The following is a 27179-nucleotide window of genomic DNA, read 5'->3' on the forward strand; positions in this document are numbered from 1 at the left end:
TGGCTTAGAGCAAAGGAGACTTCAGCAGGAATGGATGGCTAATGCCATTGGAAAAGTGACCATGGAAAGTGAACAAGAGATGCTCAGAGTCAAGCATGGCACTTTACACGAGGGAGCCAGTATACGAAGGCAGGGACATGGAGATACGGGCAGGAGCAGGGATGAAATTACTTTATGCAAATAAAGTTGTGTACTCCTGAATGCCCGGGTGCTGGTGAAGTGAGGAGTGAGCCGAAGAGCATGGACAGCGCATGCTAATGGTACCCAAGACATCTCACACCACACACTGACGCAGTGGCTTGTTACGGTCAACTAGTAAAGTTTCCCAGGAGAAACTCATATTTTGGATTTTACCAATAAAAGCAGTAACTCAAATCTATGGGACCCTGACAGCCCATCAGGAGGTTTTTGTCTAGAAACCTTTTCTGTAGCAAGTCCATTGTGACTTACTGGCCATAGAAATCCAGCTTAGAATTGAGAGGAGGATCAAGATAGTGGAGAAGTAAGACATGGCACTCACTTTCTTCCACAAATACATCAAAAAACACATCTATATGTAGAATGATTCACACAGAACATCTCGTGACCACTGACATATGAACCTAAACCTCCATAAAGGGCAAGAAACCCTTGACGTAACTGGGTAGAACAAAAGAAAAAAGAACAAAAGAGAGAGAAAAGGAATCGGGATGGGACTAATTCCCAAGAGGGAGCTGTGAAATAGGAAAGGAACCCACACCCTAGGAAGCCGTCTCACTGACAGGGAGATCATCCGAGGTAGAGGGACCTCAAAGTGCAGCAGCTGGACCGAGGAGGGCAAAGCAGAGTGAAAGCTGCACAGATTGTCTGCACCATCTCCCAGGATGGCACAGCCTGAGATGCTCCGGGGTGGGGGTGGGGGGGCTGGGCGCTGAGACTCAGGCTCCAGAAGTCAGTTCCCGGGAAAGGACTAGAGTTGGCTGTGTGGGGACAGCCTGAGGGGCTAGGGAGCGGTGTGCCACGGGCTGAGGAGTGGAACACAACAGCCGAGGGAACCCAGGAGGAGGTCTGGGCCTGCAGGAGAAGCAGGGCATCATTCATTGTGGGGAGGTTGAGAGGAGGAGAGGTGGACTGCCATAGAATCTCCCTGCACACGCTTGGGCTCTCAGAGGATGGGGCACCTTTGGTACAGGAGAGAGGCTACTTGCTTGGGCTATAGGAGACCAGTGCTTCTTGTGTGGGCTACCAGTGGCAGGGCAGCTCTTTTGTGGGCTAAGGGCAGCAGGGGGCTAAGCATGACATGGTGCTTCTTGTGAGATCTATAGGCACTGGGGACAAAGCACAGAAGTCATCTCATAAACCAGGGAGAGGCATGGCCTGCCACCACTAGGGGTCTGCGAACAGGCTCCACCTGTGGCCCCAGTCACCTCAGAGGTTGGCAAAAAAGAGGGCAATGCAACTGAGCACTACCCATTGTTGCTCTCACTCTCATGGGAACACACCTGCCCTGCTGCTGCTGCTGACAATGCTCCAGGCAGTGCCCACATGCTGGATCACTGTAATTTCCCAGGACCCTGCAAATAGGAGCAGCCTGTGCAGCACCTCCTGCATGTGCTAAGCGAGATAGGGTGGTTCTTTTTTTTTTTTTTCCTCTTTTTTTTTTTTTTTCAATTTCAGTTCTTGTGATTGGTCCATTCATCTTTTCTATTTCATCTTGGTCTAGTCTTGGACGATCATATTTTTCTAAGAATTTGTCCATTTCTTCTAGGTTTTCCGTTTTATTGGCATATAGTTGCTGGTAGCAGTCTCTCATGATCCTTTGTATTTCTGTGATGTCCATTGTTACTTCTCCTTTTTCATTTCTAATTTTATTGATTTGAGTCCTCTCTCTTTTTTGCTTGTAAGTCTGGCTAAGTGTTTATCAATTTTGTTGATCTTTTCAAAGAACCATCTTTTTGTTTCATTGATCTTTTCTATGGTTTTCTCCATTTCTATTTCATTGATTTCTGCTCTGATCTTTATGATTTCTTTTCTTCCACTAACTTTAGGTCTTGTCTGTTCTTCTCTCTCGAGCTGCTTTAGATGTAAAGTTAGCTTGTTTATTTGAGGTTTTTCTTGTTTCCTGAGGTGGGCTTGTATTGCCACAAACTTTCCTCTTAGAACGGCTTTTGCTGCATCCCATAGGTTTTGGAGTGTCATATCTTTGTTGTCATTTGCTGCTAGGTATTTTTTAATTTCCTCTTTGATTTCTTCAGTGATCCATTGGTTGTTTAGTAGCATGTTGTTGAGTCTCCACGTGTTTGTGTTTTTTGCAGTTTTTTTTCTTGTTGTTGATTTCCAGTCATATGGCGTTGTGGTTGGAAAAGATGCTTGATATGATTTCAATTTTCTTAAAGTTACCGAGGTTGGATTTGTAGCCCAGGATATGATCAATCTTCGAGAATGTTCCATGTGCACTTGAGAAGAATGTGTATTCTGTTGCTTTTGGATGGAATGTCCTATAAATATCTATTAAGTCGATCTGGCTTAATGCTTCATTCAGGGCCTGTGTTTCCTTATTGATTTTCTGTCTGGCTGCTTTGTCCATTGCTGTAAGTGGGGTGTTAAAGTCCCCCACTATTATCATGTTATTGTCAATTTCTCTTTTTAAGGTTGTTAGCAGTTGCCTTATATATTGTGGTGAACCTGTGTTGGGTGCGTAGATATTTAAAATTGTTCTATCATCTTCTTAAATTGATCCTGTGATCATTATGTAATGTCCTTCTTTGTCCCTTAAAATATTCTTCATTTTAAAGTCTATTTTGTCTGATATGAGTATTGCTACTCCAGCTTTCTTTTGATCCCCATTTGCATGAAATATTTTCTTCCATCCTCTCACTTTCAATTTTTATGTGTCCCTAGAAGTGAAGTGGGTTTCTTGAAGACAGCATATATGTGGGTCTTGTTTTTTGTATCCATTCAGCCAGTCCATGTCTTTTGGCTGGGGTGTTTAGTCCATTCACATTTAAGGTAATTATTGATATGTATGTTCTTATTGCCATTTTATTAATTACTTTGGATTTGTTTTTGCTGCTCTTTTTTCTTTCCTTCTTCTCTTGTTCTTTTCTGCCTATAGAAGTTCCTTTAGTATTTGTTGTAAGGCTGGTTTAGTGTTGCTGAATTCTCTCAGCTTTTGTTTATCTGTGAAGGTTTTGATTTCTCCTTCAAATCTGAAGGAGAGCCTTGCTGGGTAAAGTCATCTTGGTTGGAGGTTTTTTCCTTTCATCACGTTAAGTATATCATGCCACTCCCTTCTGGCATGTAGAGTTTCTGTTGAAAAATCTGCTGATAACCTTATCAGGGTTCCTTTGTGTGTTATTTGTTTCTTTTCCCTAGCTGCTTTCAAGATTTTCTCTTTGTCTTTAATTTTGGTCAGTTTGATTAGTATGTGTCTCGGGGTGTTCCTCCTTGGGTTTATTTTATATGGTACTTGTGCTTCCTGGATTTAAGTGAGTGATTCCTTCCCCATGTTAGGGAATTTTTTGGCTATTATCTCTTTGAATATTTTTTCTGTCTCCTTCTCTCTCTATTCTCCTTCTGGCACCCCTATAATATGGATGTTGGTGCATTTCACATTGTCCCAGAGTTCTCTGAGACTCTCTTCATTTGTTTTCAATCTTTTTTCTCTTTTCTGTTCTGCATCTGTAATTTCCACTAATCTGTCCTCCACCTTGCTTATTCGTTCTTCTGCCTCCTGTATTCTACTGTTAGCTGCTTCTAGTGAATTTTTTATTTCAGTTATTGTATTTTGCATCTCTTCTTGTTTAAGTTTTATATCTTGTATCTCTTCGGTCAATGTTTCCTATAAGTTATCCATCTTTGCTTCCAGTTTATTTCCAATGTCTTACATCATCTTCAGCATCAACAGTCTAAAATTTTTTTCCTGGAGGCTAAGAATCTCCTGATCACTTAGCTGTTTTTCTGGGGTTTTTTCTTTCTCCCTTAACTGAGTTATAGTTCTCTGTCTTTTCATTTTTATAGGTTTTTGGTGTGGTGACCTTCTTACAGATAATAGAGTTGTAGCTTCTCTTATTTCTGATGTCTGACCCCTGTCAGGGTGGTTCTTGAGTGGTCTACAGGTGGTGGGGGTAAACCACCACAGTTATCTCTGACTCCAGAGGTGGGAACAGGAGAATTCACCTGAAGCATCAAACAATGAAACAGACCTCTGCAGTCTAATAGACATGGAGTTCAAAAGGGAGATAGTGAAAATACTGAAGGAATTAAGGGTGAATATGAAGTAATTAAGAGTGGACATCAACAGCAATGCAGATTTCTTTAGAAAGGAACTAGAAAATATAAGGAGGAACCAAGAAAAATTCATTTGCAGAGATGAAAACTGAGCTAAAGCCACTAAAGAGCAGAATGAATTATGCAGAGGAATGAATTAATGACTTGGAAGATAGAATTAATGGAAATCACCCAATCAGGACATCAGACAGAAAACCAAATGAAAAAACATGAAAGCAATATAAGAGATATATGGGATAATATAAAGCAGGCCAATCTATGCATAATAGGAATTCCAGAAAGAGAAGAAAAAGAAAAGGGGATTGAAAATATATTTGAAGAAATTATGTCTGAAAACTTTCCAAATCTAAAGAAAACAGATACAAAGATACAAGAAGCACAGAGGGCCCCAAACAAGTTGAACCCAAACAGGCCCATACCAAGACATATTATAATAAAAATGACAAAAGTTAAAGAGAGGATTCTAAAGGCAGCAAGAGGAACACAAAGCGTTAATTATAAGGGAGCCCCCATAAGGCTATCAGCTGATTTCTCTGCAGAAACACTACAGGCCAGAAGGGAGTGGCAAGACATATTCAAAGTTCTAAAAGGGAAAAATTTGCAGCCTAGAATACTCTCCAGCAAGAATATTATTTGAAATAGAAGGGGAAATAAATAATTTCTCCAACAAGCATATGCTAAAAGAGTACAGCAATATTAAACCCATTCTAAAAGAAATACTGAAAGGGCTTCTCTAAATAAAAAAGAAGTAAAAAGAAATAGGATGGAGGAAATCATGATTGGAAAGCAATCATTTAAATAAGCTAGTATACAGATCTAAAAGGGGACAAAAAAAAAAAAAAACCCTACTGTAAAAGTGACAATAAACACAGGAACAGCAAAAGAACAAACATGAAGATGTTAAAAAAGAACTTCATAGAATGTGGGGAAGGAAAGTAAGAAAATCTAGACTTTTTTTTTTTTTTTAAAGTAATGCTTGAGCCTATATGACTATTAGGCTAAAGAAAGAAGATGTAGGAAGGGGTTAACATACTTAAAAAACAGGGCAACCACAAATCGAAACCAAACATTAAAGTCACAAAAACTAAAAAGAAAAGTATGCAAGTATAAAATAAATGGAAATCATCCTAGCAAAAAAAGAAAGGAAGAAAAGAGAAACATAGAATCAATTGGAAAACAAGGTTTAAATTGGCAACAAATACATATATATCAATAATTACCTTAAATGTCAATGTACTGAATACTCCAATCAAAAGATCCAGAGTGGCATATTGGATAAAAAAGCAAAAACCTACAATCTGCTGTCTACAAGAGACTCACCTTAGGTCAAGGGACACATAAAGATTGAAAGTGAGGGGATGGGAAAAGATATTTCATGACAATGGATAAGACAGGAAAGTAGGAGTTGCAATACTCATGTCAGACAAAATAAACTTTAAAATGAAGGCCATAAAGAAAGACAAAGAAGGACACTATTTAATGGTAAAAAGATCCATTCAAGAATAGGATATTACAATTGTTAATATATTATGCCCCTAATATAGGAGCACCCAGATACCTACAACAAATACTCGCAGACATAAAAGGAGAAATTGATGGGAATACAATCATAATAAGAGACTTTAACACTTTACTTACATCAATGGACATATCCTCTAGACAGAAAATCAATAGGGCAACAGAGATCCTAAATGACTTGATAGAAAAGTTAGACTTAATCGACATTTTCAGGATATTCTATCCAAAAAAGTCAGAATATACATTCTTCTCAAGTGCACATGCAACATTCTCAAGGACCATCACATACTGGGGCACAAAGCTAACCTCAACAAATTTAAGATTATAGAAGTTATTTCAGGTATTTTCTCTGACCACAATGGCACAAAACTAGAAATCAGCCACAGGAAAAGAAATGGGAAAAAACTAACTACATGGAGACTAAACAACATGCTACTAAAAAACCAATGGGTGAATGAGGAACTCAAGAAGGGAATTAAAAAATACTTTGAGACAAATGATAATGAAGAGAAAACCACTCAAAATCTATGGGATGCTGCAAAAGCAGTGCTCAGAGGGAAATTCATAGCAATACAGGCTTTCCTCAAAAAAGAAGAAAAATCTCAAATCAACAACTTAACCCACCACCTAAATGAATTAGAAAAAGAAGAATAAACAAAACCTAAAATCACCAGAAGGAAGGAAATCATAAAGATCAGAGAGGAAATCAATAAAACAGAGATCCAAAAAACAATAGAAAAAATCAATAAAACCAAGAGCCTTTTCTTTGAAAAAGTAAACAAAATTGACAAACCTCTGGCCAGACTCACCAAGAAGAAAAAACCCAAATAAACAAAATAAGAAATGAAAAAGGAGAAGTCACAATGTATACTGCAGAAATGCAAAAACCATAAAAGAATACCATGAACAATTATAATCCAACAAATTTGACAACCTAGAAGAAATGGACAACTTTCTAGCTACTTACAGCCTGCCAAAACTGAATCAAGAAGAAATAGATCAACTGAACAGACTGATTACCAGAAATGAAATTGAATATGTAATAAAAGCCCTCCCTACAAACAAAACTCCAGGAGCAGATGGTTTCACAGGTGAATTCTACCAAACATACAAAGAGGAAATTATATCCATTCTTCTTAAACTTTTCCAAAAGGTTGAAGCAGAAGAAACACTCCCAAAAAGATTCTATGAAGCCACCATCACCCTAATACCAAAACCAGACAAAGATACTACCAAAAAATAAAACTATAGGCCAATATCTTTGATAAATACAGATGCAAAAATTCTCAACAAATTTTTAGCCAGCTGAATCCAACAACATATTAAAAAGATAATATAGGAGTTCCCATCGTGGCGCAGTGGTTAACGAATCCGACTAGGAACCATGAGGTTGCGGGTTCGGTCCCTGCCCTTGCTCAGTGGGTTAAGGATCTGGCGTTGCCGTGAGCTGTGGTGTAGGTTGCAGACGCGGCTCGGATCCCGTGTTGCTGTGGCTCTGGCGTAGGCCGGTGGCTACAGCTCCGATTCAACCCCTAGTCTGGGAACCTCCATATGCCGTGGGAGCGGCCCAAGAAATAGCAACAACAGCAACAACAAAAAAGACAAAAGACAAAAAAAAAAAAAAAAAAAGATAATATACCACAGCCAAGTGGGATTCATCCCAGGTTCACAAGGATGGTTCAACATATCCAAATCAATCAACCTCATACACCACATTAACAAAGAAAAGTCAAAATCCACATGATCATCTCAATAGATGCAGTAAAAGCATTTGACAAAGTCCAACGTCCATTCATGATAAAAACTCTTACGAAAGTGGGTATAAAGGAACATACTTTAACATAATAAAAGCCATTATAATATAATACTCAGTGGAGAAAAACTGAAAGCTTTCCCACTAAAATCTGGAACAGGACAAGGATGCCTACTCTCACCAGTTTTATTCAACATAGTATTAGAAGTCCTAGCCACAGCAATCAAAGGAAATAAAATGCATCCGAATTGGAAAAGAAGAGGTAAAATTATCGTATGCAGATGACATGATACTATATATTGAAAACCCTAAGGACTTCACACAAAAACTGCTCAAACAGATGAACAAATTCAGCAAAGTAGCAGGATACAAGATTAACATTCAGAATTGGTGGCATTTCTGTATACTAACAATGAAATATTAGAAAGGGAATACAAAAATATAATACCTTTTAAAATCACACCCCCAAAACTTAAATACCTGGGAATAAACCTGAGGAAGGAGGTGAAAGACCTGTATACTGAGAACTATAAAACATTCATCAAGGAAATTAAAGAGGATTCAAAGAAGTGGAAAGATAATCCATGCTCCTGGGTTGGAAAAATTAATATCATAAAAATGACCATACTACCCAAAACAATCTACAGATTCAATAAATCCCTATCAAATTACTCATGACATTTTCCATAGAACTAGAACAAACAATCCAAAATTTAATATAGTACCATAAAAGACCCAGAATTGTCAAAGCAATCCTGAGGAACAAAAACCAAGCAGGAAGCATAACTCTCCCATACTTCAAGCAATATTACAAAGCCTCAGCAATCAAGACAGCGTAGTAGTGGTTCCAAAACAGACATACAGACCAATGGAACAGAATAGAGAATCCAGACATCTATGGTCAGTTAATCTTTGACAAAGGAGGTGAGAATATAAAATGGGAGAAAGATGGTCTTTTCAGCAAGTTGTGCTGGGAAAACCGGACAGCCGCATATAAATTAATGAAACTGGAACACACCCTCATACCATACACAAAATAAACTCAAAATGGCTCAAAGACTTAAATGTAAGAAAAGACACTATCAAACTCCTAGAAGAGAACATAGGCAAAACATTCTCTAACATCAACCTTACAAATGTTTTCTTAGGTTGATCTCCCAAGGCAACAGAAATAAAAGCAAAAATAAACCAATGGGAACTAATCAAACTGACAAGCTTTTGCACAGCAAAGGAAACCATAATAAAACACAAAAAGACAACTTACAGAATGGGATAAAAGAGTTTCAAATGACGCAACTGAAAAAGGCTTTAAAATATACAATTTATACAACTCAACAGCAAAAAAATCCAACAATCCAATTGAAAAATGGGCAAATACTTGAATATATATTTCTCCAAAGAAGATATACCAATGGCCAACAAACACATGAAAAAAAATGCTCAACATCCCTGATTATTAGAGAAATGCAAATCAAAACTATTATAAGGTACCACCTCACAACATTCAGAATGGCCATCATTAATGAGTCCACAAATTACAAATGCTGGAGAGGGTGTGGAGAAAAGGGAACTCTCCTATATTGTTTGTGGGAATGTAAATTGGAACAACCACTATGGAAAACACTATGGATATACCTCAGAAAACTAAATATAGAACTACCATATGACCCAGCAATCCCACTCTGGGGCAAATATCCGGACAAAACTTTCCTTGAAAAAGACACATGCACCCATATGTTCATTGCAACACTATTCACAATATCCAAGACATGGAAACAGCCTAAATGTCTATTGATGGATGAATGGATTAAGAAGATGTGATATATATACACAATGGAATACTACTCAGCCATAAACAAGAAGAAAATAATGCCATTTGCAGCAACATGGATGGAACTGGGGTCTCTCATACTAAGTGAGGTAAGTCAGAAAGAGAAAGACAAATACCATATGATATCACTTACATCTGGAATCTAATATGTGGCACAAATGAACCTTTCCACAGAAAAGAAACTCATGGACTTGGAGAAGAGACTTTTGGTTGCCAAGGGGGAGGGGAGCGAGTGGGATGGACTGGGAATCTGGGTTAATGGTTGCAGACTATTGTCTTTGGAATGGATAAGAGATGAGATCCTGCTGTATAACACTGGGAACTGTATCTAGTCACTCGTGATGGAGCATGATAATGTGAGAAAAAGAATGTATATATATATATGTGTGTGTGTGTGTGTGACTGGGTCACCTTGCTGTATAGTAGAACATTGACAGAACACTAAACCAACTACAATGGAAAAATAAAATCGTTTTAAAAAAACATAATTGAAGCAATTGTCACAGTGAGGCTCCCGAGAATGACCTAGATATGCTATCCAAGACCTCTGTCCTCAGCACAAGATGAAAGGAAGCACAAGTAACTTCTTCTCCCATCTTCCCCTCCACTCCGTGATTTAGCCTGTTCTGTAGGTTGGCACTGCCTGCCCAGACCAGGGTGAAAGCTTAGGCAGACCACATGCAAAGCTTTCCAGTCACTCTGGGTTATAAATAAATGGTCTCTTTGGCTGGGTATAAAAATGCACCTCAAAGTCATTTAAAATCTCCACCTCCTTTACCCTATCCAGGCCTCCCACAGCTGGGAAGCCTCTACTTTGTGCTCTGTCTTCTCCCTGCCTCCCCCGCTACCCCCACAGCCCCAGGATGGAATTTGGGCTTTCAAAGTGGAATGCTTGTGGGGGCTCATAAGACCACTTGCTGGGGGTCTCTGACTGCAGTTTGGGGGCATGTGTGAAGTTCTCAAGGTGGACTCTCGTGACCCCTCCAATTTCAGCAGCTACTTTCTGCCAAGGTCCACTTGGCCCCAGTAAGAAGTCTTTTGGGTGGAGTCCTTTTTAAAGTGGTCCAGAGCTTGTTCCTTTCCTTGGGGTCCACACTCTGTTCCAGGAAAACACACCTCTGCCTTGCCTTTGGTGTGGACACCTCTCACTCCCTGCTCAGCCCCACCTCTCACCTCCCATGCAGGCTATCAGCCAGCTCACCTCTAGATTTTTCCAGCCCCTCCATCCCCAAATGTCAGAGATTTCCCAGTGGATCTCTTGAAGCCCTCTTGACAGATGGCAGAGGAGACACTAGAAGGAGCCCAAGCCACTGACAGTGTGAGGACCTGCTGTCCTACCCTGCCAGACTTCTTTCACACAAGAGCCAAGTGGACCTGTCTGTTAAGCTGTGTAATTTGGGTTTTTTTAGTTATAAACTGTTAAATTCAATCCCAACTATATAATATCCAAACATCCAAACAACAGGAACATGATTAATGAATCATAATCCAATCATACTATAGATTATTTTATAGCCACTAAATGATTATGTAGGAAAATGTTTAGTAACATGAAGAGGTGTGGGTGTGATATGCTTGCATACTTTGTCTTACTGCCTTTTTGTTTTTACAAATTGAAGGTTTGTGACAACCCTGTGTTGCGAGATGATAGGATTTTTAAGAATAAAGTATTTTGAAATTCAAGTATGTATGTTTTTAAAGACATAATGCTATTGCACACTAAGTAGACAGCAGTATAGTATAACCATAACTTTTATATGCAAAAGTTAAAAACATTTCGTGCGATTCATTCTATTGTAACATTTACTTTGTTGTGGTAACTGGACTCCTCAATATCTCCGAGATGTGCCTGTACCATTTAGTAGGTTTCAAGGTGGCAGGTATATAAGACTCTGTTTTATGAAGAGAAAATATGCATAAAAGATATAGAAGAGAAAGACTTGAAACGGTTACAACACGTAAAAACTTTTGGCTGGCAGCAATATGGTGATTTTTCTTTTCTGCTTCTCCATGTATGTAATATCTACAGGTTCCCAGTTTGAGAACAGGGTAGCAACAGTGGGACTATTTTTTTTTTAAGGAAGTTGTGGAGATTTTTTTTAAATGCAAGCAACTAAAAGTTACTTTTTTTTTTTTTAATTGCAAGTGTTGCCCCATTAAGGCTTTGCAGGATGATCCCTGCTACATCATTTCATGAACCAGCCTCTCGTATTTTGCTGTCTCTTACCTCGTTCTCTTGGCTCGTGGGTGTGTCTGTGTTGGTATTCTCCAGGGACCCGATCTGCTCTGGGGGAAATTCAAGGTCAGGGTCTCATTTACAGATTTTCCATTTTCCAGTGAATCTGTGACATGGAAAAAATGTGGGGAGTTAGGAAATGTGCATCTTCCATTTTTAGGGAATTGTCTCTGTGAGATTTGGACAGTAGCAATGGTCACCCTGAGAGGGGAAGGAAGTGAGTGAAGCAGGGCCTCTGCCAGGGAATTTGCCACTTCTTGTTCTGTATTCGGTGACCTGGATGCTATTTCTATGAAAGTCATAATTATGAGAAACTTCATAGCCATGCATGTATGCATCCATCCATCTACCCATACATGCATGCTTAGCTGGAAAAAAAAAGAGAGAATATTGGAAATGAGCTTGCAAACTTGGATAAAAAATCTGGTTAATTTTAGACTTGGACAAAAAACCTGGTTAATTTTAGAAGACAGTAGAACCGTAATCACTGGTGTTATCATTTGTACGGGGCAAACATCATTTGCAACTTATCAGGTTTTTAGCATCTAACTTTACAGTGTCCAAGTTATAATAGATATTAAATAATAAGTCAGGTCACCTCCCCCAGAGGGTCAGACAAGCCATAGGTGGGGTTGTTAGTCAGTGTTCTAGCATGCTTTGAAAGGACGCCCCTTAGCAGGTGCAGTGGGACTGTCCTTGTCTTTCAGACCCAAATCATGAACTCAGAAAACCAATCTCCTTTCTTTAATAGTGGGTGGAGCACAGAAGCCTGGTGCTGGGCAGCTTATTCTGGAAACAGAGCAGAGTGGTTCTCCTGGATCAGGGGATGCTGGGCTGTCCTGAGGATTAACTCCAGGGAGGTGAAATGAAGGAATCACTTTACAAATAAAACTATGAGTCCAGTGAGAGTATTTATGGTCTGAATGTAAATGGCATCTTTGACTGTGGCAGGGTATGAGGTGACCCTGTGTCTACACTGGCAATGGCAGCCTCCAGTAGTCTTGGAGACCACACACTTCAGGCTCTTTACCCATCAGCCCTGTTTCCCTCTCCAGCCTCATCCTTTCCTTTTCCTCCTTCTCACAAAGACCCCCACCGTGACCTTGGACAGCTGTATCTGCTTTTCTCTGAGCTTGCAACACTCTAACCCTGTGAGGTCCCATGTGGTAGCCACTAGCCATGTGGGGCTATTACCTACTTGAAATGTGGCTCGTGTGATTGAAGAAGCAAACCCTTCATTTTTCAAACTTAATTTAAATGTAAATGTAAAAACCTATTGTTGATTTCATTAATGGAAAACTTTTGAGGGTATTTGAAGTAATCTGGGGGTTGTTTCTATTTTTAATTAACTTTTTCTGGCTATAAATTTACTCCTTTGTACATTTTATGAAATCCAAATCCAGATCAAGACTTTCCAATGAAAATTCAGTATGCAAATTGAGAGGGGCTGTAAGTATAAAATACTCAACTGATTTCAAAGACTATACCAGAAAAAGAATGTAAAACATCTCATTACTATTTTCTACATCAATTATTGGCTGCATGATAAAATGATAATATTTTGGATGTAAAAGGTTAAATGCATTGTTAAAATTTTTCTTTTTCTTTTTCTTTTGGTCTTTCTAGGGCCGCACCTGTGGCATATGGAGGTTCCACAGGCTAGGGGTCAAATCAGAGCTGTAGCCACCGGCCTACACCAGAGCCACAGCAATGCAGGATCCAAGCCAAGTCTGAGAGCTACACCACAGCTCACGGCAATGCTGGATCCTTCACCCACTGAACAAGGCCAGGGATTGAACCCACGTCCTTCCCGATACTAGTGGTTTGTTAACCACTGAGCCATGACGGGAACTCCCCTCATTTTACTTTTTAATGTAAAAAAATTAAATGACATATGTGGCTTGCATTATTTTTCTGTTGGGCAGAGCTGCTCTAACCCCCTTCTCCATCTGTATAGGCTTTGGGACTAGAAGGATCTGAACTGTGGTTCCAGCTGTACCACTTGATAGCTGTGTGATTTGGGTAAGTGACTCAATCTATCTGAGCCTCAGCTATTTTTTTTTAAATCCGAAGAATGGGTAGGGTAAGAACACCCTTGAAATGCTTGCCTAGCATAGCTATTGAGCACCTACAGTTCCTATACTCTGTGCTCAGTCACTTTAGCTGCTCTTCTTTCTGGCCATGTCCTTCTGATCCTTCAAGGCTCACCTGAAATACCACCTTCTTTGGGGCTCATTCCTAAACCTACCCGAAGGGTCTAGCTCTTTGCCTTTACCTCGCTTGTAAACTTTGACACGTTGCATGCAGTAAAATGACATCGTTGTAATAGTCTGGGTTTCTCAAGGGCAGAGATTCCCACTTTCTTTGTGTGTGCACGTGTGCTTTTAACGCTTCTAGAAATTTTCAAACATGCACAAATGTTGAGAGAGTAAGATAACGTACCAACTACTCAGCTCCCATGACTATATCATTCCCACTGATGTATTTTTCTCACTATGTACGGTGCTCAACAAAAAATTCCATGAATGTTTGGGGTAGATGGCAGCAAACACCATGTTCTTTGCTGCTCTTCCCATCAAGCAGTGGAGTCAGCTTCTCCATCTGCTTTTATCTGGATTGGCCCTTTGAGCTGCCTGGACCAAGAGAATGTGGGAGAAGTGCCTATGCAGGCTCTGGAGCCCAGGTCATAAGACCTGGTGGCTTCTGCTCTGTGGGAACCCTGCTGCCATGTGGATGAGCCCAAGCTAACCTGCTGGAGGATGAGCCACCACATGGAGCAAAGACCAACAGTCCCAGCTGTGGCCTGTATCCCACCCTGCCTCCACCCCATCAAGGACCAACCAGCTCACTAGCAGTCAAAGAGGCTGACCTTGACCTTCCAACCCCAGAGGAGCCACCGGCTCACAGCAGAGGTCAGATAAAGTCGCCCAGACAGAGGAGCCACCCAATCAACTTTCAGAATCATGAGAAATAGTAAACATCGTTGTTCCGTCTCTGTGTTTCAAGGGTGGTTTAACAAGTGGCAAAAGACTACCCGACAGAGTTTAATGTCATCCCTCCCCGCACACACAGGCTAGCATGCTCTCAGTCCAGTGGCAGCTGCTGTGGACCCAGAAGCTCAGAAGCTATCACACACTTCACAACCCCAGCATGCTGTTTGCTCAGCCACGTGGGCAAGTCAGCAGGGAAGGAGGGCTCAGCTCTCACAACCCCTATTAGTAAATGATTCTGAACCTTATTCTGCTCATCAAATATGCTTTGAGTAGATACAACGTGCCAGGAACTGGTTTAAAAGATTAGGGATCCTGCTGAAATGGTATTCCCAGGATATTAATCTCACATATTTTGGGAGCAGCAGAAACTCTGGCCATCATGCCGGCAGTGAGAGAATAGGCTAGAACCTTGCCACTCAGGAAATGATATTCCCAGATGTCCTTAAATGTGGACAGCTCCAAGTGTCCCTCCTAGAATGCACATGGTCTGGGGGTTTTGTTGGGTCCTGGGACAAGACATCTCTTTTAAATAGAAACCTGCCTTCTTGTATCATTTGGGTCAACATTTCTCCTGAAGTATGTACACTGTCTTATTGGGGGAATTTGCATTCTTCGGATAATGTCTTCAAAATGTTCCATCTTACTGGACCTGTCCTTGATAATTTTCAATGCCTTTTATTCTCCGTTCATTTAATTGGGGCCTTTCAGCCCCATTGACTCCAGCCGGAAGTCAAGGAGCAGCTGTGACAGCTGTCCCTGGTACTGACCTGCCGGGGGGGTGGTGTTCCGCTCAGGAGTGCCTCCAGTGTTGCTTTTGCTTCTGTGTCTCACAGTTCGGTTGAAGATGGAGTTCCTCTGGATTGGGATGTAGTAATGAGGTGCATTGTCTTGCGTCTCCTGGACAACATGGGGCATCCTTTCTTCTGAGAGGACCTCAGGTCTCACAGTGGCTGGCTCATCAATCTGCCATGAGCCACTCACTAATTTCTTCTGGGGTTTCCCCAAATCCTCAGAGTCCCTGGTCTCCATGGAAAGAAGCCCAATTATTTTCTTGGCAGAAGGACTGGGGGAGATCAATAACCCTTCTCCAATGTCCCTGGTTTTGAGGGCTCTAGAATAGAAAGAGAGCAGTCTTCAGTCAGGAGCATCAGGCTACAAATGCCATTCAGAGTAAGGAATTCATTCTTATTCAGATTTGATGAAATTTGGAATAATCTGTGCATCCAGAGACCACATCTTTGTCAATGAAAATTGCAGTTTAACCACTGCAATTTGGATGCATTCATGTATCATTTTGTAATTGAGGTGCGTTCATCCTATTGAGAGGCTGCATTTATGGGGAAAATGCTGCAAGTGGCTTGTATAACTCTCAAGTAAACATTTGCTAAAAAATTCAAGAGAGGATAGCAATAGCGGTGAGGGGGAACTTGGGGAAACCAAAGCAGGGACAGGAAGATGTGTGGGTCCAAAGGGAAGGCGTCGTGGGAGCCATAGGAAGGGCTCTTAGTGAGGGATGGGTCCCAGGAAAGTGAATTTAGAGATGGGAAGTCTTGAACCCTGTGAGGACAAACATCTTGCCGTCCACTGGGGGCCAGGTCTGGCTGGGGGCTTAGTGGCCTCTCTGATGGGACGGTGTTTAAGGAAGCTGTGGGAAGGATAAGCCGTCCTGCATCCCACAGCTGCCCCATCTTTTGGAGTAAGAGGATGGTTGCCTGGGGTGACCCTGGAAGGGTTCGTCTGAACCAGGACACTTTTCATAGGAAAAAGGGGTAGAGTAGGATTCCCCAGGATGGCCAGCAAACCCTGTTTCCCTCCCAACACAGCCTCCTTTTGGGGTGGGGGGCTCAGAGTGGAGCGGACCATGGGTGTCCATCCAGTGAGATGTAAGCTGGTAGGGCGGCCGCCAGACAAGGGAGCCATGCTAGGAATTCTTTGAGGCTCCCCACCCATCCGAGGGTTGAGAATCTGGGGCCCCATGGATCCTGTGGAGGTTTAGGGGGTATGTAAATTGTGAGCAGAGGCTGTGTGTGTTTGTGTATATATGTTTTTCATGATTACAGGTCTAGAACCTCTATTGCGTTCTCCGAGGGTGTAAAGACCCAGGAAAGCTTAAGAAGCACCCCTTCAGTCTGTTTTCTTCTGCAAAGCAGAAAGAATGGGGGCCTGGTCTTGAGAGCACACCCCCTTTCTCACTGCGCCACCCTACATACAGGTGCCCTGGCTACCCCAAGCCCCGCCCTTGGAGTTGCCCTTAGGTGAGTTCCCAAACCCTCCCTGCCCCCAAACACACACCTTGATGTGTAATTGGTCAGGTGATTTTAGAATGCTCAGAGGCGGCACAGGCTCCCCCCCACCCCACCCCAAGGCAGAGAATATCCTTGACAGCTAAGGCAGGAATTCAGACTGTCTGCTTAGAAGAGACTCAAGGATTCAGGACCAATCTGGTTCCTGGAGCCACAACTTCTGAATGACACAGAGAAAGATTCACCAGGGATTTTCTGTTCTTTTCTTTTTAGGGGATCCTGCCTTGAGGTAGCTCAGTTGGGGGCATAGACACTGCCAGGCTAGCGGGGGCCTGAGGCGCTCCTTCACTGTCAAGTTCAGCTATGTGAGCCCAGCAAGCCCCATGTAGTCCCATTGTTGGTGTCTGATGCATTAATGCTGGGTGTGCATGATGGTACCTATTGGACAGGTCCTGACCTACCGGCTCATCCTTGAAGAGTCAGGCTGCAATGTCAGGTGGCCAGAGAAGAGAGCACAGGGCCTAAGAGATCACCTTTAGGTGCTGGACAATTAATAGCGCTTGGGAAGGGCATTGCGTATTACGAATGTGGCAAGGAGCACGCAGCTGGTTGCCAGCACGAGTGATTTCCACTGACAGCAAGTTTAACCTGGTCAGGGAGCAGATGCTGTTGCAATGAAGCTAAGCTGTTCTTGCGCCCCATCGTGGAACGAGAGAGAATGGGAGGTTCTCTCCTGACCAGATGACTGAGAGGCCCCTGCCCCACACTCTGGTGAGAATCTGCCCTCCAAACAAGGGCTGGTGGACAGGCAGAGAAGATCCAGGAGGGACGAGGTCAAGGTCATCACACATCTCTGTGGGGCCCGGGGCGGGAGGGAGTCGTATGAGGATCACGGGCAAGAACAGACTTCAGCTTTGGATTTCAGAGCTGTCCAAGTGTGGCAGTGACTTCCCTGTCACCGGAGGTGTCCAGAGAGAGACTGTCGGGATTTGAGGATTCAGTGACTCTGACCTCTGACCCTGACATCTCCTCTTTTCTCTCTGGGCCTCCCAGCTGGGTCCAGACTCTGATTCTGAGGCTGTTCTTGCTTAGGATTGATTCGGGGCAGCAGTGGGCAGGGATCCCATGGGCAGGAAACGCAGGAGTTAATCATGCGTTGGGGCGTCTGTGGAGATCTCTGAACAGGCTCAGGGAGTTCCTAGGGCATCCTTGATGGAGGGAGCAGAGCCCGGAAGCTCTCGGCAGGCTGTCAGGGAGGCGTCGCACAGGTGTATCACCCAGGTGTGGCAGGTGGAGGCGGGGGTGGGGAAGACGTGGAGAGGAAGGACAGGATGGGTGACTCGAGGTGGTTTGGGGAGGCACGGGGAGAGGGCCGTCCCAGGGGCAGCTGGGCAGGCCAGGGTGACTGGGCGGGCCAGTGTGGGTGGGAGCAAAGCCAGCATGGGGTTGGCACACACTGGTTCAGGAGTGTGCGGCTGAAAAACCTCCCGGCGGTAGAGTCTGCCGTTGAAAATCCTGGGCTGAGGCCGGCTGACCATTATGAACAGAGGTTTCCCGCTCTGCCCACAGGGCATCTCAAAGACCTCGGCGTTGTGGCCTGAACAGGTGCTATTTTTTGGCATGCAAGGTTATTATCATCATCATCATCATTATTATTTTAGGCTACTTTGAAAAATTAACGTATAAAGAGAATCCAGGCCTAAATCTGAGAATGTGCCTGTGTTAAGTGTATGGTTCTGAGTTTTGACCAATACACACAGTTCACGTAACCACAGTGGAAACACAGGACACGCAGTCACCCCCGAATTTCCCTTGTGCCCGCTGTCGTCAGCGCCCCTTATGCCCAGCCGCCACCCCCGAGACCCCGGATCTGTATTTGATCCTCTAGTTTGCCTTTTCGTGACTCATGTGGGTGGAACAGCGCGTGCGCTGCCTTGGCCGTCTGGCTTCCTTTGGTCGCTGTGATTTGCCACGTGGCCCGGTTGTATCGGAGATGATAGCCAGTGCTCTGAATTCGGGGAAGCCTCTGCACAATACATTGTGAAGGGCGCTCGGCTGGGAGCCGGGGACTTAGGTTCACGTCTGCATTTTCTGCTGCCTGTAATCGCCTGCTTACCCTGAGCAAGTCAGGGCCTCAGTTTCCTGTCCAGGAAGCACGGGGCGGGGGCAGGTGTTCTTGGGCGCTGCTTACCTGCTCTCAGGTACTGTGCCCCCGGGAGACTCAGAGACCCCTCCGAGAGAAGCACGTGGTAATGAGAACCCTGGGGATTGCTCTCAAACACCCCTATTGTTTTCTTAAAATGAGGGGGCTCTGAAACCCAGAGAAAATATTCCATCCTCAAGATACCACGTGCGTGCACACACACACAGACACACAGACACACACTTTCTGAAACCTGGAAAGACAACCCCGATTCCACCTCAGTAACTGCCTATTTCAGGCAAATGTGTCCTGTTTTTCCAAGTCTGCAATACTTTTGTGATGCTACAGTTCTTCTGTATCTATTAAGTGCTGGAAAGCCTGATAGCTCCCTCCCTCATCCGCTAGTGTTTTTCTTAAACTCCCAGAAGCTTTAAGCCCCATCTCTTCCTGTTCCTGGTGGCTTCAGGATGGACGTGCACGGGGGTGGCTTTGTGATTGGAAAGAGGGGCTTATGGCACATACGTATTTGATAGCATTTATTCTTTCATTCACTCACTCACTCATCAAGCATTGCTACCACGATGTCCTTGTCTGGCACCTGCTGGCATGGTGTACACCTTTGTTCCGTGCCTGCCCATGTTCCCTCATTAGGCAGCTCCAGAAGGGCAGGACTCTGCTTTGTTCACTGCTCTTCCTGGTGCTGGGCACTCTGTAAATATTTGTTGCTTGCAATGAGGAATGAATGGATGAGTTACCTCCGTGAGGCCCATGTGATAACTAGTAGCATTTTGTGGAGAAGGAAGCTTCGGTGACTTGCCTGGGATCACACACGGTAAAAGGTAAAGCAAGGATCATCCCACATCTGTCTGACTTGTCGTTGGGGGAGCCTGTGACGTGGTCAAAAGATGCTGTGGCGAAGCCTGGCTGAAGCCTGGCCTGGATGGATGAAGGCAGGAGCCCGGCTTGTCTCCTGTCTCAGTGCTAGCTCATGAGCCAAGAGTGACTGTTAGACCTCCCAGCACTGGGCTGAGGGCCAGGGGGCCTCCCTGCATGAGTCGGATGCCTGGGACGTCAGGACCCGTGGGGTGGGGGTGGGGGTGGGGGAGCTAGCTGCAAGCCCAGCTGTGGCAACACAGGCCAGCTGCTGGGGTGGGGGATGATGGCACAATGGGCAGGAGGAGACGCCTCCCTAGGCCAGGGCTTCTCAGGCATCCAAGTGCAGGGGCTCTTAGGATGCAGATTCTGACTCAGGAGGTCCAGGGTGGAGCCCAGGATGCCGATGCTGTGAGTCTGAGGAGCAGGCTTGAGCAAGGTCCTGGTGGAGCAAAAACCACAGCCCCCTTAGCAGGTGTGAGAGAGGGGCCCTGGGGCGCTCATCCCCATGCTGCCCTTTGCTTTGGCCCAGTTTGGGTGGCATCGCCCCAGGTCAGTGGCAGACAGTAGTCTTGATGGAGAGCAGGGCTGGGGCCGGAGGAAGGGAGGGGCTGGGAGGGGGAGGGGCCTGAAACAGATGCTGTCTCTCCTGTGTCCCCTTCTTCCTCTTAGAAGAGAAGAAAGTGGGGGGAGGGAGGGATGGGTCGTGGAGGAAAAGGGATCCCAGAAGCTGAGGGATGGAGCACCCCTGGGCGCTAGGAGGGAGCTGAGCCCTCCGGGAGCTGGGATGGCCCAGTAAGATGGTCCTGCCTTCCTGAAGCTAATGGGGGCTGCGGGAGGGAACAAACACTACAAGGCAGGGAGGCAGTGATGGACGAGAGGTGGAGGGGCCTTCGCAGGGAAGGGTTGTGGTAAACAGATCACAGGGGGGCCTGGGGGAGGGAGCTTCATTGCCTTATTCGTCAGAACATCCCAGAAGGCTGCTCAAGGTCAGTGCCTGGAGCTGGAGGTCTTGGCATGGGGCTGGGGCTCAGCTGAGCCGGGGTTAAGCAGGGGCAGGCGCTGGCAGCCCCAGGCAGGAGCACTTGGGGCAAAGTCTCAGCAGGAGCACATTGAATATCTCGCCTTCATCTTTAGAGAGGAGCAGGCTGCTGCGACCGTGGGGTGCGCAAGCCGTCCAGGTGGCGGGGGGGCGGGGGGGGCGGGGGGGGCAGGGGGGTGTGACTGGGAAATGCAGCCTGAGAGGGGTGGGAGAATGGAGGCCATTAGCTGGGATGTGACAGCAGGAAGGGCTTGAATGCGCTGTCACAGGTGGGCTCCATGAGGTTAGGGGGCCCCCGAGAGGGAGGCGGGCCTGGCTCATCCCAGCTCCCCTGTACTTTTTCATTCCTGGTCCTTGACCGACACTTAGACTCCTCCCAGGTAAAGGGCCTCGTTGGCCTGGGGCTATAAATGACAAAGACTTTTAGTTCTTTTCTTTTTTTTTTTGGAGCAAAGAAGGATATCTAGGTACGATTTTAGGGGGCAGAGGAAAAACATGAAGTCTCTGGTTTGATAGAAAAGCCCCAGCGAGAAAAGTGGCCCCAGAAGCCGCCCTGCTGTCAGGATGACTTTTGCCGTGAGAACGTGAGAACCACAAGCACAACACAGCCGGCTGTAGAAAACGCAGCAAAGCCGATGCCCTGGCCCTGGAGATGCCTCTGGGAACGTGGAGGTGTTCTCAGCGGGGACATAGGAGAGGAAGGGGAGGGGAGACCCAAAGAGCAGGAGAATCTGAAGACCCAAAGACCCTGGGAGAATCCAAAGGGGAAATTCAGAAATTGGGGCACAAGGGGCGGGGGAGGGGTCAGCAAGGCAGCGGGAGAAGGGGGGTTGGAAGCAGGTCCCAGACGCCTAGTGGGCTCTGCACACAGGGTGACGCTCCAGCTGTGGCCACCTGGGTGGGAGGTGTCTGCTAGCATCAGAAGATGGGGGAGAGGGGGATCCTTGTAGAACACAGACCAGGGCGAGTAGGAAAGGCAAGGCACAGAAGTAACAGGGAGCGGGGGGGAGCAGGGCGGGCAGGTGAGGCGCGGTGTCTGGGTTCAGTGGATGGAAGTTCGGGCAGAGACCTGAAGGAAGCCAGAGAGCAAGCCTGGGGGAGGAACAGGAGCCAGAGCTTCCCAGCTGGATCTGTTGACTTGCTTTTGGCTCAAGAGGGAGAAAGGCACAGATGAACCCTGGTTTTCCTTTAAGGCTGTTGAGCTGATACACTGGGAAAGGAGGTAGGAATTTGAGGGAGACATTGGGCCTGAGGTCAGAGAGAGAGAAAACACACTGGACAGGAAGCTGGACTTGAAAAGGGTCCTTTGTGACAGGGGCCAAACCAACCAGGAGTAACCTTGAAGGCTGAATATGAATTATAGCAACAACGCATTGAGCGCAACTTGACAATGACTTAAGAACATTATGTAACCCAAACAAGCATCTCTTTAGTGGGAGAACATTAGAACACAGCGAGATGAGGAACGTTCTCGGTTCTCAGTGGCCGCTGCATCCCTCTGGGTCCACCCACTTCCCATCACGCCACGGTCAGTACTCCAGCCTAGCAGCTTGGGACACTCAGACAAAAATGGGAAGTGGGTTAACGCAGGAACAAAATTCATGTGCAGATGAAATAGATTGTGATTGTGTGTGAATAGCTCCTCTTTCCCAAGGAATCGAGCAAAATCAGTGGAATTCCTTTTAAACCTGGGAACTAAGTGGTTTAGAGAGGTTGAGGGCATGTCTATCATACAGGAAGGTATTCAAATACCAGAGAGTGGTGGTCCATGTATCTCCATCCATCCAGCCATCCATCCAGCCAGCCAGCCATCCATCCATCCAGCCATCCATACATATCTATATGTACGTAATCTATCTATATGTGCATAATCTGTAACACGGGGCAAGAAGAAAGCCAGAGGCTAAAAATCCACCCTAGATGTTCCTCTTGGCAGAAATGGTATAAGCAATAAGCATTTAACAAGCATAAGAGAGCAGAGGTCATCGTGGAGGAGGGAAAGGGTCAGCTGAAAGGACTCCAGGTGATGCCCACAGGTGACGGCAGGTACAAGGGAGGGCAGAGGAACAGTAGATGGTTTGCAGAAAAGGGACAGCAGATAGTTTGCAGAAAATCCTTCTTAAAAACCAGGGAAAGATTTTCAGCCTCATGTCTCAGAAGAGGAGAGGGACTCCAAACCACGCTGAGATCCCCTTTTTCACTTATTGCATGAACAAGAAAAATCGAAACTTGGGGGAAGCTGAGGGACAACGGGCAGCCCCTCCTCCGTCATTGCTGGTTGGATTTTTGCATTGATTCCATCCCCAAGGGGACAGTTTGGCAACCTCTGTCAAAGTGAAAACAAATACGCTTTAGCCCAGCAATCCCACCTGCAGGAATTTGGCCCATGGGTCTGCTTGCAGATGTGGGGAGTGGCCTGCATGTGGGTGTCTCCCTCTGCCCCCCCCACCCGCCCCCCCCTCCCCTGGAGAAAGCAATTGAGGATGCTACAGTTTCTCTCAATTGGGAACTGGCCACAGCAATATGAAAAGCCCAAACATTTCCATCACTGGAATGAGATGCAGTTGTAAAAACAGGAAAGAGGAAGCGCTGTATATGGATCAAGAAAGAACGCTAGACAATCTCAAGATAACTATGAGTATTGTACCCCCACCAGTGTGAAAGGGGAGAACACAGCCAAATTTATTTGGATGTGCCTAAAACCTTCTGGAAGGAGCTACAAAAACCTAGTATCAATAGTTACATAGATACGTATTTTTTATTAGAGGAGGGAGCCTGGGGAGTTCCCGTCGTGGCGCAGTGGTGAACGAATCCGACTAGGAACCATGAGGTTGTGGGGTCGATCCCTGCCCTTGCAGTGGGTTGACGATCCGGCGTTGCCGTGAGCTGTGGTGTAGGTTGCAGATGCGGCTCGGATCCTGCGTTGCTGTGGCTCTGGTGTAGGCTGGCAGCTACAGCTCCAATTAGACCCCTAGCCTGGGAACCTCCATATGCCGCAGAAGCAGCCCAGAAATGGCAAAAAACAAAAAACAAAAAACAAAAAAAAAAGAAGAGGGAGCGTGGGCAGGTGGGAAATAGGTTTGGAAGGGGAGGCAAACCCTGTAAAGTACATACCTTTTAATATTCTTTTATTATTTTTTTTTGTCTTTTCGTCTTTTCTAGGGCCGTACCCATGGCATATGGAGGTTCCCAGGCTAGGGGTCTTACGGAGCTGTAGCCGCCGGCCTACGCCAGAGCCACAGCAACGCCAGGTCCGAGCCACATCTGCGACCTAAGCCACAGCTCACGGCCATGCCGGATCCTTAACCCACTGAGCAAGGCCAGGGATTGAACCCACAACCTCATGGTTCCTAGTCGGATTCATTTCCACTGAGCCACCATGGGAACTCCCATATTCTTTGATGTTTAAGGGTGATGTCAACGTATTAACCTATTCAAAAATTAAATCCATAATCTTTTGAGAAAAAAAATGAGTAGGACAGAATCTTAAATACAGAAATGAATCACTTTTAAAAATTGAAGGAGACAGGGAAGTTATGGGATCTGACTGAGAAGCCATCAAGAGCCCCAGGGTAGTGAGTTGGAACAGAAGAAAACTGGTAGCCATAATGGGGAAAACTGTGTTATGTTTGTACCTTCAAAACTGAGATTTCCCCCAAATCAGAAACAGAATAAGAATGAACTGTTAAATGGGATATTTTATTTCCCTAATCAAAACATCATCAGATGAATTTAACAAAACATTTTCATCAGCAGCAGGTGGGTCTTCATACACTACAGCATATCAGTGGGTTAGTGACAAAATTAAACAGGAGTCTCCAAGAAAGCTCTTCGAAGACTAGGAGGGAAATTCATCATAGTAAAGAATACTGTGCCCATCTCAAATGCAGTGATGCTGAAAAGTCAGCGAAGGAGTCTGCTCTCATTGTTCCTGTTTATTGAGGGCTTAGCCAAAGTAATGAGACATAAAACAAACATCAGAAAAGTAGATGATGTTTATTGAAAGTGATGTATATGCCTAGAAAGCTAAAGAACCACCTGAAGCTACTGGAATTACAAAGAATTTAGCCCAAGGCCAGAATAGGGTAGATTTATTACTTGTCAACAATAGTAAGGAAGTAGAAACAAAGCCAGAAAATGTAAGATAACTATAAATAAGTAAACAAACAAACAAATAAATAAAACATATATAAATGAAAAACCTGAGAGCTGGAAGGAGACTTGGATCTTTAGAGAAGCATAGATTTCTCTTGGATGGGAGAGTGGAAAATTAAGTGTATGGCAATTCTCACCAAATTAATAGGCAGTTTTAGTGCCATTCCAACTGAAACATTCCAATTAAAAAAAAACCTCATTGGAATGTTTTCATAAAATGATGATGGAGTTCATAGGCAAGAGAGATATGCAAGATTAGCTCAAACTTTTTAAGAAATATAGGTAATGAAGAGAGTCTGCTTCTCCTCAATACCATAAAAAGCTACAATAGTAAAAGGAATGTGGTGCTGGCCAAAGTAGCCAATCAGTGAAACAGAATGGCCAGCCCAGAAATGAACACTTGTCCGTAAAAATGTTATTATCTGAAAGAGGCATTGTAAACACACAAAAAATGGAAAGATTGCAAAACAAGTCAAAAAGTCACAAGGAAAATATAGGCCAATATCTCTTATTAATTTAGATGAAAAAGACCTCCATACAAAACTAGCAAACTAGGAGTTCCCTTTGTGACTCAGTGGCTAACGAACCCAGCTAGGATCCATGAGGATGGGGGTTCTATCCCTGGCCTCGCTCAGTGGGTTAAGGATCCAGCATTGCCGTGAGCTGTGGTGTAGGTTGCAGACAGGGCTCAGATCTGGCATTGCTGTAGCTGTGGTATAGGCCGGCAGCTGTAGCTCCAATTCAACCCCTAGCCTGGGAACTTCCATATGTCGTGCGTGCAGTCCTAAAAAGCAAAAAACAAAACAACACAAAACAACAACAAACCCCACCCCTAGCAAACTAATACATAAAAAAGATCATACACTGTCACCAAGTAGAATTTATCCTAGAAACTCATGGTTGGTTGAACACACACACAAAAATCAATTAAGTGTGACTGAGTCACTTTGCTGTCCAGTGGAAAATTGAGAGAACACTGTAAACCAACTCTAATGGAAAAAATAGAAACCATTTTTTAAAAGTAAATTAATATAATGCATCACACCGATGAAATAAAGGACAAAACTCCATGTCAATCTCCATAGACATTTGTCATCAGTTAGCCCTTGAAATCCAGTACTCCTTCATGAGAAAATACTCAATAAACCAGATAAAAAAGAAAATTTCTTCAGCCTGATAAGGGGCATCTACAACCCCCACCCCCTGCCACAGCTAATAGCATATTTAATTTATGAAAAATTAGATGTTTTCTTATAAACCAGGAAGATGGTGGGAATGCCCACTCTCACTACTACTATTCAACAAAAATGGAGATGCTATCCAGGGAAATTAGTCAGGAAAAATAAATAAAAGATATCCAGATTGGAAAGGAAGGAGTAAAACTCTATTTGCGGATGACGGGCTCTTGTGTTTAGAATTCCCTAAAAAAAGAACTGTTGGAAATAAACAAGTTCAGCTTGCTTCATGATACATGATACAAAATATACGATACACGATCCAAAAAGGAATCGTATTTTTATACAGTAGGAATAAACACACCAGAAGTGAAGTTAAGAATTCCATTTATAAGATCACCGAAAATATTTAGGAATATAAATTTAACAAAAAAGCACCCGATGCATACTCTGAACACTACAAAGTATTGAAAGAAATGAAGTCCTAAATACACGGAAAAGTGTCCTGTTGTCATGGGTCAGAAGGGTGACCAAGACGGTTTTCCTCTCCAAATTGATCTACCTGTTCAACGCAATCCACATGGAAGCCCCAGCAGGATTCTTTGTAGAAACCAATAAATTGATCATAAAATTCATATGGAAACTCAAGGATCCATACCAAAGTTATCTTGAAAAAGAATAAAGTTGGACTCACATTTCCCGAATTTCAAAACTTACTACAAAGCAGCCGTAATCAAGACAATGTGGTACTGATACAAGAATAAATGTATAGATCAATAGAATGGCATTGAGAATCCATACATCCATCCACGGTCAGCTGATTTTTGACAAGGATGCCAAGACCATCCAATGGAAAAGAATAGTCTTTTCAACAGATGGTGCTGGGACCACTGAGTATCCGCATGCAAAGGAATGCCTTTGGATCTCTACCTTATGCCATACACAAAA

The 27179-nt window shown here is 44.2% G+C and overlaps 2 protein-coding genes across 5 annotated transcripts in view; one reads left to right on the plus strand and one right to left on the minus strand.

The window, feature by feature from the left end:
* The window catches only part of NGEF (neuronal guanine nucleotide exchange factor), a 126692-nt gene that overhangs the window by 79753 nt on the left and 19760 nt on the right, over window positions 1–27179 (minus strand). For both annotated transcript variants that reach the window (XR_014830285.1, XM_021074904.2), the window contains exons 2-3: window positions 15368–15711; window positions 11599–11713 (exon numbers count right to left, since the gene is read on the minus strand). Coding sequence is in view for 1 of the 2 variants with exons in the window: in XM_021074904.2 (XP_020930563.2) it covers window positions 11599–11713; window positions 15368–15629 (377 nt within the window). In the remaining variant the exon portion in view is untranslated. The remainder of the gene's footprint in view (window positions 1–11598; window positions 11714–15367; window positions 15712–27179) is intronic.
* Window positions 1–27179, plus strand: part of NEU2 (neuraminidase 2) — a 105497-nt gene that overhangs the window by 20299 nt on the left and 58019 nt on the right. For all 3 annotated transcript variants that reach the window (XR_014830286.1, XR_014830287.1, XM_021074906.2), the window contains exon 2: window positions 13565–13629. The gene's annotated coding sequence lies outside the window, so the exon portion shown is untranslated. The remainder of the gene's footprint in view (window positions 1–13564; window positions 13630–27179) is intronic.

The sequence above is a fragment of the Sus scrofa genome, chromosome 15 (genome assembly GCF_054392235.1).
Source record: "Sus scrofa isolate SSC_HxYL_T2T_F1_AM1 chromosome 15, Sscrofa_HxYL_maternal_Yorkshire_Landrace_v2.0, whole genome shotgun sequence".
NCBI lineage: Eukaryota > Metazoa > Chordata > Mammalia > Artiodactyla > Suidae > Sus > Sus scrofa.